General features: G+C 35.6%; 1 protein-coding gene across 1 annotated transcript in view; it reads right to left on the reverse strand.

Moving 5' to 3' along the window:
- Window positions 1-15183, reverse strand: part of GRID2 (glutamate ionotropic receptor delta type subunit 2) — a 1378765-nt gene that overhangs the window by 536386 nt on the left and 827196 nt on the right. The window contains exon 8 of the mRNA XM_059665394.1: window positions 8988-9107. Within this exon, the coding sequence (XP_059521377.1) occupies window positions 8988-9107 (120 nt within the window). The remainder of the gene's footprint in view (window positions 1-8987; window positions 9108-15183) is intronic.

The raw sequence follows: 15183 nt of genomic DNA on the forward strand, positions 1-15183 counted from the left end.
TAACACTTCACTTTAGTAACAGAATCCTTATCTAAAGGGGAAAACAAGAAACATATTTATAATTTATTCCTGTTGGGTATAAATTCCTTCTATCCATAGAAAATTTTAATATTTATAAAATTAGCATTCTATCAATAAAAATCCTTAAATTATTTCTTAAATCATAACTTTAAAAATGCTATCACTAGACTAATCAATAAGTTTTTGGTTTTCATTTTCTACTGAATACTATACTTAAATACAATGTAATTGCATTGCATTGAATTGCATCATTCATTAAAATGCAATGTGGCTCCATAATTTATTTTCTTTAATGACCTCTAAATTATTATAACCAAAAAAAACTGACAAAAAATTTTGTTAGTTTCTTGATATGTCTTATATTTGTGGGTAATTTCCATTGTTGATATTAAGTAAATCAGATAAATCAGATTAGAATGCTAGGTGCTACATATTAATGTCATTTTCTATGTTTCAAATCACCCAGAATGAACTTAATTTTTTACTTATTATTGACTTTGACATTGATTTTAAAAATTACTTGCAGATCTGCTAGTACTGCTACTTCTTTTTGTCCCACATGCATTCCTCTTCTCAAAATGAGCAAATTATTTTCAAATTAGTTGCTTTAATAAAGTTACATGGTCAAAATGTAAGTATAGCACAATCTTCTAATGCTTAGAATGACTTTAGATTTCTATATCTTATGTTCTCATACCACTTAAACAAAGATCCAAAGCAGCACAAGAATTATTTGTGTGTCTGTCATGAAGCTATAGAATCAGTATAACTCACAAAATACCTGACTTATATCTCTTTCTTTATATAATACTAATACAAGAGGCCTAATGCATGAAATTAGTGCATGGGTCCCTAGGCCTGGCCAGCAATCCAGGCTGATCTGTGGGACGACTGATGGGGCGGGCTCCCGCTGGCACCCACCTTGGCTGGCCTGAGGCCTGAGGGCTAGGGGCAGCTCCTGTGTTGAGTGTCTTCCCCCTGGTGGTCAGCATGCATCATAGCAACTGGTCATTCCACCAGTCGTTCCACATTTGATCGATTTGCATATTGGGCTTTTATTATATAGGATAATATGTCTTTAGTCTATGCTGTTTTCTTGTGTTTATTTATCTCTGTTCTCTCCAGTGGATAATATCTATATCCCTGTCATATATTATTTTCTATTATCTATGTATCTATGTGTTTAGATGTCTACATATCCATCTACCAACCTATCTAGATATCTCTATTCTTGTTAAAAAAGATAACTCTACAAATAGTAACCAATAACAACTGTTTGATGATATTATAGGAACTTAGAGATCTGTGATTTTATCCTTAAATATCAGGCTACCATTTCTATGTCATGACTCACCAAAATTTCATCTTGAAAATTGGCATAATAGCCCTCAATATATTTTAATTTGACTACATTGTAACAACAAAAACAAAAACCTTGGCTGGGAAAATCTTCTTAGGATTATAAAATATCTAACTTACAATTATTTTGGAAAATATTTTATCAGAAATTTCAACTGACCCTCAAGCACACCCACATTTTTTTTTTTTATCAACAGATCCTTCTGTTGACAACAATGAGATAAAACAGAATGCTAAGTCAGTATGGTAAAATGTGGCTGTCCTTCAAAGAAAAGAAAAGCCTTCAAGTAATGAATGGGAATATTATCTCTACTATCATAAATAAAACCTGGGGAGTGAAAAAAAAAAGACCAAACATTAAATATTACATAAAAAAACATCAAAGAAGAAAGTTAAGCCTGGCCAATGTGGCTCAGTGGTTGACCATCAACCTATGAACCAGGAGGTCATGGTTCAATTCCTAGTCAGGGCACATGCCTGGGTTGTGGGATCCCCAGTGTGGGCGTGCAGGAGGCAGCCAATCAATGATTCTCTTTCATCATTGATGTTTCTATAGTATCTTTCCCTCTCCCTTCCTCCCTTAAATAAAAAAAAAATGTATATTTTAAGTTAAAAGTAGGATAGAGTAGTGTAGCCAAACATGTTTTCATTTCATTTATTTATTTATTTATTTATTTATTTATTTATTTATTTTTAATAAATCTTTATTGCTGAAAGTAGTACATATTTTCATTTCTTAACAATCAGGGTTTTTAAGAGAAAATTATGAGAATTGCTGTTATTTTATAGAAAAATGTGATAATTTTTATTAGTGAGATTTTAAAAAGATTTTCCCTTGAAATTTAATAAACTGTAAAATAACAATAAATATATTTAGTGATTGGTTCCATATCTATCTATCTATCTATCTATCTATCTATCTATCTATCTATCTATATGGCTAATATGCTAATTGTCCCTCCTACCCTTTAACCTACCGACCATTCACTATGATGAGCACTGACCATTAGGGGGCTGATGCTCCAACCGGTAGGTTCGCTTGCTGCTGGGGTCTAGCCTATCAGGACCAGGCAAGATGGGCCAGACATGCCCTAGAACCCTCTCATGGTCCCTCTCCAACCCTGATCATGCACCAGTGCAGTCCCTTGGCCTGGCCTGGGGCCTCTAGCAATCCAGGACCCCTTAGGGAATGTCGGAGAGCCAGTTTTGGTCCGTGCCCCACAGGGCAGGCCAAGGGACGTCACCAGTGCACAAATCCGTGCACCAGGTCTCTAGTTTATAATAAAAAGAAAAAAAGAAGAGACCTCCCCTTTATTGCTTATCTCTAACAGGCAAAGTTTTTGAATTGTGGAGAGACAATCTTATAATGCAGTGAAAAAAACATTGAATTAGAAGTCTAGAATTGGTTTTTCTAACAAACTAAAAAAATTTAGGCAAGCCATTCAACCCACAACCTCAAGTACTACATATGTAAGATAGAGATGTTTTAGGAAATAACAGCTATATTTTTTTCCTAATTCTGTGACCCTTCAGAAATATTTGGATGGAACGAAAGAACATGCCTACTTAGAAAAAAATGGGTATGTTTAATAATGAATAAAATATTCATGTATCTATTTTTAAAGTAGGTACAGTTTATAAGATTATAAGAAAAAAGGAAATATATGGATGAGTTTGTTGTATAATGAATGTATCTAATACCAATTGAACAGCTAGAAAAGAAATAAAATCTAGGAGCCAGAAATGTTTTGTTAGTTTGTAGGAAATTGATAATGCTAGAGTCACAGTAAAGGAAAGAAGATGAAATAAAAATAAATATATGATTTTCAACAAATAGAAATTACACAGGATGAGAACTCACTTCCTGAATTGTAATTAGTTTATTTGTCCCAAGAATAATTCTCCAGTTTCCAATTATCTTTGGGAGGAAAAAATATACATTAACAAACCACTTTCTATGTGAGATACAAAAATATGACTGTGTTTTCCCCCTCACAATCCTAAAACACATTGTCTCCCATTTAATGATAGTACACTATTCAAATCGTATTATTGCTCAAAATGGCTACAATCAGACATTCTGCAAAGCATGAATCAGGGATGAAAAGATTTCTCATCTCAGTTTGGGATATAGAGTCATATCAATGTTGAATGAATCCAAGATAAATTCATGAGCAAAGCTTTTCAAATACTTTTCCATTTAAATCCATGCAAACTACTTTTATTCAGGTACTCTAGGGTAATAAAAGTTTCCATGGCTGCTGATTAAGAATTGCTTGAAAACATTTTCAACAGATAAGTTCTTTTCTCCTCATGAGCATCAAGTGACTTTCTCAGAGTGATGATATTCAGGTAGATGCATTCATTTTGTTAATTAAACATTTCAAGGCATAACCTATAGTAAACCAAGATATTTTGGACTTCCTTTCAAAGTGAGATTCATTTCTCAATTTTGATTATTAAAAATAAATTCCAGAAATGTTATTTTACTCCTATAATAGAGTTCAATAACACTAATAAAGTGCATTTACAGAATATTTAAAATCAAAGTTCACTGCCAATAAATGTAAAAGCTCCTTGTTGTACTTGAATTACTGTGATTAATAAAAGTAATTCTAATTACTAAAAGAGCATTTCCATTTCCAAATGTTTACTTTCTATATTGGAAATAGCTCCACACAAACTTAGCTCTCTACAAAACTTCAAGAGATTATTTATTAAATCCATAGAATTTCCTAAAAAGACACTGAAGATCCTGATGAAAATGCTAAAAATTTTAATAAGAAAAACAAAAATCAGTGCCTCAAAATAACATTTGTAGCCTCAAGAACTGAAGAAAGGCAAAGGAAATAGTACAACTCTGGAAACATATATCAGCAACATTAAAGTTGCATGAGTATAAAAATTGATCATAATAATACTACGCATCTAAATAATAAGAATTGCCCACCAGAATTCTTTGAAATATAACAAAACCTGAGATTTCTACATACCATATATATATATATATATATATATATATATATATATATATATACACACACACACACACACACACACACACACACATACACACATATATATACACACTAGAGGCCTGGTGCACAAAAATTTGTGCACTCGGGGGCGGGGGCAGGTCCCTCAGCATGGCCTGTGCCCTCTCGCAGTCTGGGACCCCTTGGGGGATGACCATCTGCTGGTTTAGGCCTGCTCCCCAGGGTATTGGGCCTAAGCTGGCAATCAGACATCCCTCTGGCAGCTCTGCAGCCATCGGGGGATGTCCACTTGCCAGCGGGGAGCAGGCCTAAGCTGCAGTCAGACATCCTTAGCACTGCTGAGGAGGCAGGAGAGGCTCCCACCACCACCGCTGTACTGGCAGCCATCAGCCTGGCTTGTGGCTGAGCAGAGCTCCTCCATGTGGCCAGCCTGAGCTCACTGACCACCAGAGGGCAGCTCCTGCATTGAGAGTCTGCCCCCTGGTGGTCAGTGTGTGTCATAGTGACCAGTCATTCCCAGTCGTTCTGCTGTTAGGCTCAGTTTGCATATTACCCTTTTACTATATAGGATAGAGGCCTGGTGCATGGGTGGGTGCCGGCTGATTTGCCCTGAAGGGTGTCTCGGATCAGGATATGGGTCCCGCTTGGGTGCCTGGCCAGCCTGGGTGAGGGGCTGATGGCTGTTTTCAGGCTTCCTGCACCCCCTCAGGGTGGGGGTCTCCACTGGGGTGCCTGGCCAGCCTGGATGAGGGGCTGAGGGCTGTTTTCAGGCGGGCCAAGCTTGCAACTGAAGCTCCCAGTCTCTCCTTTTTTCTCTTTCTTTTGTTTATTCTGGGATTTATTTAGCTTCTGTAATTGAAACTTTGTTGCGGCTCCAGCTCCAAGGCCGGCTGGCTGAAAGCAGGTATCTGGGGTTTGTTTAGCCTCTATACAGGCTACAATGACTACTGGATCCTCTGTTATTTGCTTCCCATTGAGTTGTAGATACTTGATTAAGAGACTTGTAGAATTTTAGAGTTAAAAAGGACATTAAACAAAACAAAAAGGTTAATGTTTCCTGCTGTTACTGTGATTGTCATGTATAATACTGTCAATCACACCTAAAATTAAATTTCTTTCTCCACCTCACATAGCAATTTCTTGTCAAAATAGCAACTAGATTGTATTTCTTGTGTTGGCAAAATGTTGACATAGATTATTGTCCATTTTCAAATTAGCATTATTTTAATCCTCATTATGTAACCTACAAACATAATTTCACTTAATCTTTACAACAGTCAGGGATAGTATTATTATCCACATTTTATAAAGAAATTGAGACTCACTGGTTTAGTAGTCCCAAAATCACACAGCCAGTAAGTAACAGGGTTTAAATTTCAGCCCAAGTGTATCTGACAGAAAGGCTACATATTTTTCCCATTAAACATATAAATTTATCCTAGTTGTTAGAAAATGATCTTGAACTACAAATACCAATAATTCCTATTGAGCATGCACTTTTGTGGGTGATTAGAATAATCAATCTAAATATTTGTTTGGAATAATCAATAAACTGTTTCCCTATCCTCTGTGAATACATACAAAGAAATTGCACATAATCTTACCTAATGACCAGTAAAATAATTGAGTATAATTTTGGTGACCAAGTGGCCAACTCTGCTAAGCATGAGGATACGATGATGGAAAGGTCACCCTCAACTGCCCTCCCCTGCAGGCCTGGTCATCTCCAATTGCCCTCCCCTGCTGGCCTGATCGCCCACAACTGCCCTTCCCTGCCGGCCATCTTGTGGCTATGGGCACCACCATCTTTGAGGGTTTGGAAGTCAATTAGCATATTCCCTCCTTAATGGCTGTGAGTGCCACCATCTTTGCAATGGCATGAGGGTCAATTAGCATATCCCTCTTTATTAGATAGGATGTTTACCTATACATGCATAATATATATACACACACACATGCATACACACACATATATAAGGTTTTTATATATAATTATATGAATGCATATAGTTTCAGTTTACAAAAAGTGCCATAAGGAAACATAAAGCAGAGTAATATGAAAAGTAAATGTTATTTTAGATATCGTAGAATCAGAATACAAGTACAATGTTGAAGAATACCTGTACAATATTTAATCACTGGCCATTTGAAAGCTAGGCTGTTATTTCCTCTTTCTAAGTACAAGGCAGAAAATATTTTAGTTCATTAAAAGTACTTTTTGCAAAGCAGTGCATTTCCCAAGAATGTAAAGCTACAGATTTTGTATTTCTAAACTTAATGCTGAGAACTTGAGTAAAAATTCTAAATCTATCTGAAAAACAATTATACCTAGGAGCTAGAATATCTCTGCTGTACCATTTTATTTCATCATCTTACATAAGAAAACAATTTTATGAAGATACTAAGCATTACTATGCAATTAAGATTGGTTGCAAAACCAGTTTTAATCTATTTTTTCCAGGCCACACTTTCCTATTAGTGATAAAGTTCAAAGACATTAAGTTTAGAGTATTAAATTTTAATGCTGGAAAAAACCCAGTCTTCATAGTAAAAAGTGAGTGGCATTGGCAAAACAAAACAAAACTAAGACACATAAGGAAAAACAAACAAACTAGTGTGTAAAATTTCTCTTCAAGTAAAAAACAAAATTGATCCCTTAAATATTTAATTTAATATTTACTTTTTTATATCTTTGAATAAATTCCATTTTAGAAGATTGTTTAAAATACTATTATTTAAATTATTTTTCTTTTTGGTAATTTTTATTGTGATGAACAGAAACCAGAACAACCAGATTTTGGAGAATGTTTAAAGACATAGAAAACTTCGATCATTTAGAAATTTGGCTTTGAGGTTCACCTGAATTTATCTTCAAGGATACAGTGTCTAACACCTTGAACACACCATCTACTGAATGAAACACCACCTTACATCAAAGTGAAAGAACATGCAATAGGTATCAAAGCAGGAAATCTCTTGTTTTGATCAGCAGCAGTGAAAATTAAGTAATCCTTTTCACATTCTCTCCCAATTCTGAAAAATGAATTCTCTGTACCAGGCCAACACAGACAAGATGAGTCCAACATTTGTGACTGGGTCAATATACATTCAAATCCTAAGCAGACAAACCCTGCTCAGTTATGAGAGCTGACAGTATCCCTGCTCCAGGTGATAAGGCTTCAGGCATTGCATACACCTTGCTACCTGCAGCAGAATAAACACTGACAACTTGACAGTTTGTCAATTGGAAAGCTATTCAGTCTTTCTGAGACATGGAGATACTAGGAGTGGAAACTATTTTGTACACACATCTAGTAACTACTGTCATTATTTGTATGGTAAAGTTTTCCCTTGATAAGTATCCTTGAAGACATTGTGTGTGTGTGTATGTGTGTGTGTCCATGTGAAAAAAACTGCCCCATTTATAAATAGAGCTGTCAATTCACAAACTAATTCAAAGTACCCTTAAAGTTACTTGAGAGCTTAAAAGTAGAAACAGACCACAGTAAATGCACATACAGGTAATAAAATTATATTTAACACTGTAAAGAAATGAGTATCATAAAATTCAGACTATTGGTTATACTATTCAGAAGGGAGGAGGTTGGGAATGAAGTATGAGCGGGTGTTTAGGATGCTTGGTATGTCCTATTTGTTGACCATAGTAGTAGTTGCTTCCTTGAAAATAATTCACGAAACTATCCTAATATTTTTTTGCAGTTTTCTATGTTTATTATGCTTCAATATAAAACAATAATTAAAACACATTAAAATAGTTTCAGCTCCTCTAGCAGAGGTTTTTATTGCTGATTAGAACAACTCCTTAATTATGTCTAAGTTTCTCTGCATCCTATACTCAACACTGAAAAGGAACAGATACTGAAAAAACCTCTTAACTTAATACAGCAACATTATACAATTAGAAATTTATAGTTATGAACCCTGTATGCACATGTAATTATCTTGGGTTTTTTCCTACCTCAAATATGTAAAAATGGCAAATTCAAACTATAGCAGCCATTTCCCCAGGGGCTTTTATATTTCTCCTCAAGAAAGTCATAGTTCTGGGAGTTCATGAAATATTCTTTAATGCCCTCAGTTTCTTCTTACATGTGATCTGAAGCATAGCACCAGAGCTCAGTTCCTGCAAGCCATTTGCTACTTCTGCATGCCACATATAGAAGCTGAAATACTGAAATATCAGTTTTATAGAAGGACTTCACTCTTACTAAATGAAATTCCTCTAAGCTCTTTTTATGATTTTGTGTATGTTACAAGTTAAAAACCAAGCAGCTATGCATTGTACAAATATTAAATTCATTACTCTACAAAAATTATTATAATGAATGAAAGATTATGCTAGTTCCCTAGGAAACCATCAGATTCCTGTACCCTTCTTCCTTTAAATTATTCTGAAGCATAAATAGAATTCATTGACTAATACTTCTGGTAAGTACTTAAGGTCATTTAAATGTCTAATTCTCCCCCTTTCTTCTTTTATAAATTACAGTAGAAACTGCAATGTATACTGTGAATGTATTGTATGAAGACAATCAAACACAACCACAGTTACTGTAGGAAAAGCATATTTATCAATGTTTCTGGTCTTACTTTGCGAATGCCTCGGCCAAGCTCCTCTCCATAATTGGTTCCAAGAATTTCAAAGTGGACGTTGGGATTGCCTCCATTTTCTCCAAATTCTAGCTCTCCAGTCAACCCACTAACTCCACCCTAAAGCAGAGAAAAGATACTGATGTAAGACTTCAGAAATAAAGTAAAATAATAATAATAATAATAATAATAATAATAATAATAATATAGCATAAAAGATAGTTCTAGTAAAACAATTTCCATCTATAAAATAAATACTATTTAAAGCATGCAATTTTTAATAGGCTACTTTTTAATAAGTGCCCAGCATAAATTGAAGAGCAATTGAATGTAATCTTGAGAATCACTTAATCCAAGTTTATCCACTTCACAGACAGAATATTTAGATCCAAGGAGTCAAATGATTACACAAACTGACAGGATGTTACCGCTGAGACTGAATCCCAGGCTAGATTTGCTGCCTTCATACCTTCTGACACACATGGATCCATCAGTCAGAAAACTAGATGCTTTTGGAGAGAACAGATCTGCTCTGGAGACACATTGGATAATATTCTTTCTCAGAACAATGCCATCCTAATTGGACCTTAAATAATTTCTTGGATTCTAAAAGCCAGGGTTTATAACCTATTAGAGGTTTATTTTTCCTCCTTTTTAAAATATCTTGTCTGAATGTAAAAAAGAAAGCTAAATTGGGCTTGAAATCTGTTTTTGCTCTTAACCGGTAGTGCTAGCTGTGGAGATTCATTGGGAATTTCCAAGCTTCATCTCTCATTCAACATGGCAGGTGTTCATTTTCCTAACAGATGGTAATGTAGGTCAGACTTCTCTCTTTCTTGTTTACCATTCTTTTCTCGTTTTAGTTTATCATTTAGGATTTTATAAGTAAAAATCATATTCAGAATCACTTCTAAACTACAGTACTTCTAACTTGGAATTTTAGGCTGGTAACCACATTTATCTGAACAAGTTATCTCAGTTTGTACATTGCTTTAAGTATCACCTCTATATTGTTTGATAATTAAATGTACAGACAGTCCCCAATTTATGATGTGTTTTGACTTACGTCTTACGCTTTTTTTTTCAACTTGGCAATGGTGCAGAAGCAATTCAAATCAGGTATGAACAGTGCTTGGCATTTTGATTTTTTATTGTTAGCCTCCTGCAGTTTGATACTCTGGTGATGCCGGTCAGCAACAGTGAGTACAGCTGGGAGTCAGCAATACAACTGCGAGGGTAAACCCCTGGTACTCTCCAGGGCACTTAGTTACCAGAGTTTTTTGGATATTGTGTCCTGAGCACATTAAGGTAAGTTAGAGTAAGCTATGACGGTTGGTAAGTTAAATGTACTAAATTCATTTTTGACTAACAATATTTTCAGCTTAGGTTTATTGGGACAAAACCTCATCATGTCACAGAGCACCTGTATTTCATTTGCCATAACCTCTAACTTAACTTCTGGCCTTTATTGGCAGGTATTATGCTAACTGCTATATCTCCTACTGCATATGTGTCTTATATCCGTTGCATAATGCTAAGTTCCTAACAGGCATTCAATAAAACTATTGCTTACTCATTACTTTTAGTATTTAATCTATTTCATTTTTCAACAGTTATAACCAACAAAACTGATCTTCCATAACTATTTCCTAATAAACATCTTCTCTTTTATTATCCAACTTTATTAATAAAAATATGTTGAATTTGATGGTTCTGTGCTCTTCTCACGTATGATTTAGTCAACACCATGGATTTGGTCTATGCTGTCAGAATCTACTGGTTGTATAAACCTGGCTAAAGTTATTTAATTTCTCTATGTCCCAATTTCAACATCTGTTAAATGGGATTATTATAAAATAATAGTACCAAACCCAGAAGGCCATTATGAGTTTTATATTACATGTAAAGAACATAGTAGTGTTCAATAAATTGTGGAAGTTTAATTACTATCATTATCACCAGCATTATCGTCTATGTGATTTTTTCATTCTCTACTTTTGAAGGCTAATTCTGCTAAAAATTGTAAGCATGATCCTGATTTTTCAACTAACGTTTATTAGGGTGACAAAATGTCACTATATGCTTGAATATTCACATAGCTTTGGAAAATATTTTTTTTCAAAATTTGACTCAATTACATTTAACCAATTAGTGCTCGGATAGAAATGAGTTAATGCAACTGATCCAGGACCTGTTCACTCCTTTTACTGTTGGAGGGTAAGGATAGGGTGCGAAAAAAATAAAGGAGGTAAATTATCCAATTCTTTCAAGTCAGTTATAACCTGCATGTTCGCTCATACTAATATTTTAAAGAATTCAATTATCACTTAACATTTTAAAGATCAGGATAAGTGTAGTGGATCTTATGATCATTAATATCTACAAGTGGTAAATACAGTGGGAGTTTGACTTACAAAAATAGTATATATTACTACATTTAAGTTCAAACAACTGGTATTCAGTAACATTTTATAAGAGCTTATCTTATCCTTAATCACACTTTAGTAATATCCCTAAAATGTCATAATCTTAATTTTTTGTCATAGTACTTTATTTCTAAGAAAAAGAGGAAATATATTGTATGTCAATATGATTTTTTAATTGCAAAAATGCTATACTCCTATAATTTCTCAACTTTTGAACATTAGACTGCCTGGCACTGCATTATTATTATTAGAGGCCTGGTGCATGAAATTCGTGCATGGAGTGGGGGTCTCCTCAGCCCAGCTTGCACCCTCTCCAATCCGGGACCCCTTGGGGGATGTCCAGCAGTTGGACATCCCTCTCACAGTCCCAGACCACTGGCTCCTAACCACTCACCTGTCTACCTGCCTGAATGCCCCTAACTGGCCCCCTGCCAGCCTGATCACCCCTAATGGCCTCTGCCTGCTGGCCTGATCACCCCTAACTGTCCCCCCCACTCTACCAACCTGGTTGCCCCACACAGCCTGATGTTTGGTCATTACTATGACAGCATCCTAGACAATTTGCATATTCCTCTGTTATTAGTATAGACTCCAAACCAATACTCATATGGCCATTGCAGGCCAATGTCTTAATTCTTAGCTTGTATCTAGTACTGAGCATCTTAGTCCACTTACATTATACAATGAATGAAACCATAAATCAGGGACCTGTATTTAGTTTACTGTGGCCTACTTTGTTCACCTTATGACTTTTTAATTTATCTCCTTTATGTTATATTATTTTCTAAAAACATTTAAAAATGTTTTTTTATTGATTTCAGAGAAAAGGAGAGAGGGAGAGAGAGATAGAAACATCAATGATGAGAATCATTGATTAGCTGCCTCCTACACACCTCCTGCTGGGAATCAAGCCTGCAACCAGGGTATGTGCCCTTAACCAGAATTAAACCTGGGACCCCTCAATCCAAAGGCTAACCCTCTATCCACTGAGACAAACCAGCTTGGGCTTTATGTTATATTCTTAATGAACTTTTAGCATGTTTAACCAGTAAAACCTTCTCATGAAGATAGAAGGGATGCTTGAGAGGTATTTCAAGCAAATAAACCCTTCAACTGACCCACACTTAAATTCTGGTTTTTGATTGCTCAACAATATTCCCATGCTCTTCACCTTTTTCTTTTTTTCATTTATCCTCATATCAGCCTTGTAAACAGAACCTTGGCCAGGTGGCAATGAACAGTCATTGTATTCATGCATGCGCAGTTATAGTTTTTAATCTCTTGATGATATAGCAGATTCTAAACAAAATAAGCTAATGGGGCATTGATAGTATGAATAACACATAAATGATTTCTAAATGTCCTTTAAATTGAGAGTAAAATTTGCTGCCAGAGAAAACCAGTAAAATTGGTTTGGATTGCATCCCACCCTTTCCCCATTGAGCATCAAATATGGAAAGCATAAGAGAAGGAAAATTAAAAGTGTAGAATCAAGGTTGGGAATAATTTACCATGAATAATCAGTTTCTGAAAAAGGAAATTTTTTTTCCTTACCAAATAGGATAGATACATTGGAAACAAGAAGAAAAAAATATTATTAAAAATTTATTTCACTCTGTTTATGAGGTTGAAGAATTTTCTTCTATACTTGAGCCTGCAAACTAACATAGATTCTTTTGGTAGATCATATGGAGCATCAAGTATTTTACACTCATCTGATTTCCTTATACATATTCCTAGGCTCCTTGCAACCTACAGACTTGCTTGGTAACCAAGGACACCTTGTTAAATAAATATGAGCCCAGCAAGGCTGTGAGCACACTGAGAGATGCCAGACTTAGTGGCATGTCCTGATACCCTCATGTTTCATAAGTTAATTTCAGACAGAGAAATACCCACAGAAGGAAAATACTACTTTTGCTACCCAGAAAAGAGATATAATGGGTAGATAAATACTAAGATACATGATGCAAAATAAAAAAAAAAAATTGAAAACAAAAAATAATTTATGTGAAATGGTGAGGGAAATTTGATATATATGGATATAGATATAGATATAGATACAGATATAGATATAGATATCTCCAAATATTCATTTATAATAGAGACTGGAGGCAAACTAAAACTGGGAGGTTACTAGCTTACTGATCATGCTATTTACATCTCAGGAAAGAAGAAATTGAGGCCCAGACAACTAGCTATTTGAGGAACCTGTACTAAAACCTTCATCATGTGCCTCATACTTGTTCCTCTAAATTATGTAAACTGAGTGTCCTACATAACATATGTATATCATGGTGGATTGCTTAAAATATATGTTGAGTTAACTTAAACTATACCATTTTACCCACTTTATGATTCAAATGCCATTGTAGTTGGAGTATACACTGAGTCCACAATAGAAATATTTCAAAGGCAGACTGATTTTTTAAAAACATTTGTGGCAACAAGTGTATCTCTGCACATTTTGTACAGAGGCTAACTTATATTCCAAGTCAATACTGTTTTGTGTAAGTCAGGTTATGTTTTCCAAAATTCTCTCTATCTCCTTCAGGTGTATGAATTCTAAATGTACCTAGTGATTTGTATAAAAAGCAAAGTAATAGGTTTCCATTCTTCAAGTATACAGATGTAAAAACAACAACAAAATCCCCAACTTTCCAGAGTTATTTTTGTCCAAGTCATTTTCTTCTTCTTCTTCTTCCCACACATTCATGTCAAATTGCCAAATCTTATTTTAATAACCTAAATATCTCTTTAAGATATCTGCTTTCATCCATCTCCATGACCCACATAATTGCCATTGCTTCTTCTGAATTAGAGCATCAGCCTCTCAAATTGGTGTTTTCTCATCCAGTCCATCCGGTCCAATAGCAGAATGGATTCTCTACTTGGCAGCCACTGAGTAATACGATTTTGTTTAAAATACCTCAGTGGCTTAACCTTACCACTCAAAATTTAGGACCTTTTAACATGGTTAAAAAAACAAATAAAACCTGTTGTGATATTTACCCTGCCTACTTCTTTGATGTAATGTGGAACCATGGCCCTCTTCTGTCTCTATTCTAGCCATCTGGTCTTATTTTATTTTTTTATATATTTTTATTTATTTCAGAGAGGAAAGGAGAGATAGAGATAGAGATAGAGATAGAGATAGAGATAGAGATAGAGATAGAGATAGAGATAGAGATAGAGAGAGAGAGAGAGAGATAGAGATAGAGATAGAAACATCAATGATGAGAGAGAATCGTTGATCAGCCGCTTGCTGTACACCCCCATCCTGGGGATGGAGCCTGCAACCTGGGCATGTGCCCTGACCAGGATGGAACCGTGATCTCCAGTTCATAGGTCAACACTCAACCACTGAGTGATGGCAGCCAGGCATCTGGTCTTATTTTAGACTAGGGGCCTGGTGCACGAAATTTGTGTACTAGGTGAGAGGTTCCCTCAGCCCAGCCTGTCCCCTCTGACAGACTGGGAGCCCTCAGGGGGTGTCCTACTGACTGCTCCATAGGGAGCGGGCCCAAGCTGCAGTCTGGCCTCCCTCTGTGGGAGGTGACTGGCCAATCAGGGGAAGGCGCCAGCCCCATCACCCCACTGCTGCTGCCACTACCATCCACCGCAGCCGCCAAGGTGTTTTCATCAACACAGACTCCAGTCCCTTCACCATGAAAAATTGACAACTTTCTTTAGGCATTTTCAAGATGTGTCTTTCATAGGATATGACATTTCTTTCTTTCTTTTTTTAAACCTCACCTGAGGAAGTGTTT

This window comes from Myotis daubentonii, chromosome 1 (genome assembly GCF_963259705.1).
Source record: "Myotis daubentonii chromosome 1, mMyoDau2.1, whole genome shotgun sequence".
Classification (NCBI taxonomy): Eukaryota; Metazoa; Chordata; class Mammalia; order Chiroptera; family Vespertilionidae; genus Myotis; species Myotis daubentonii.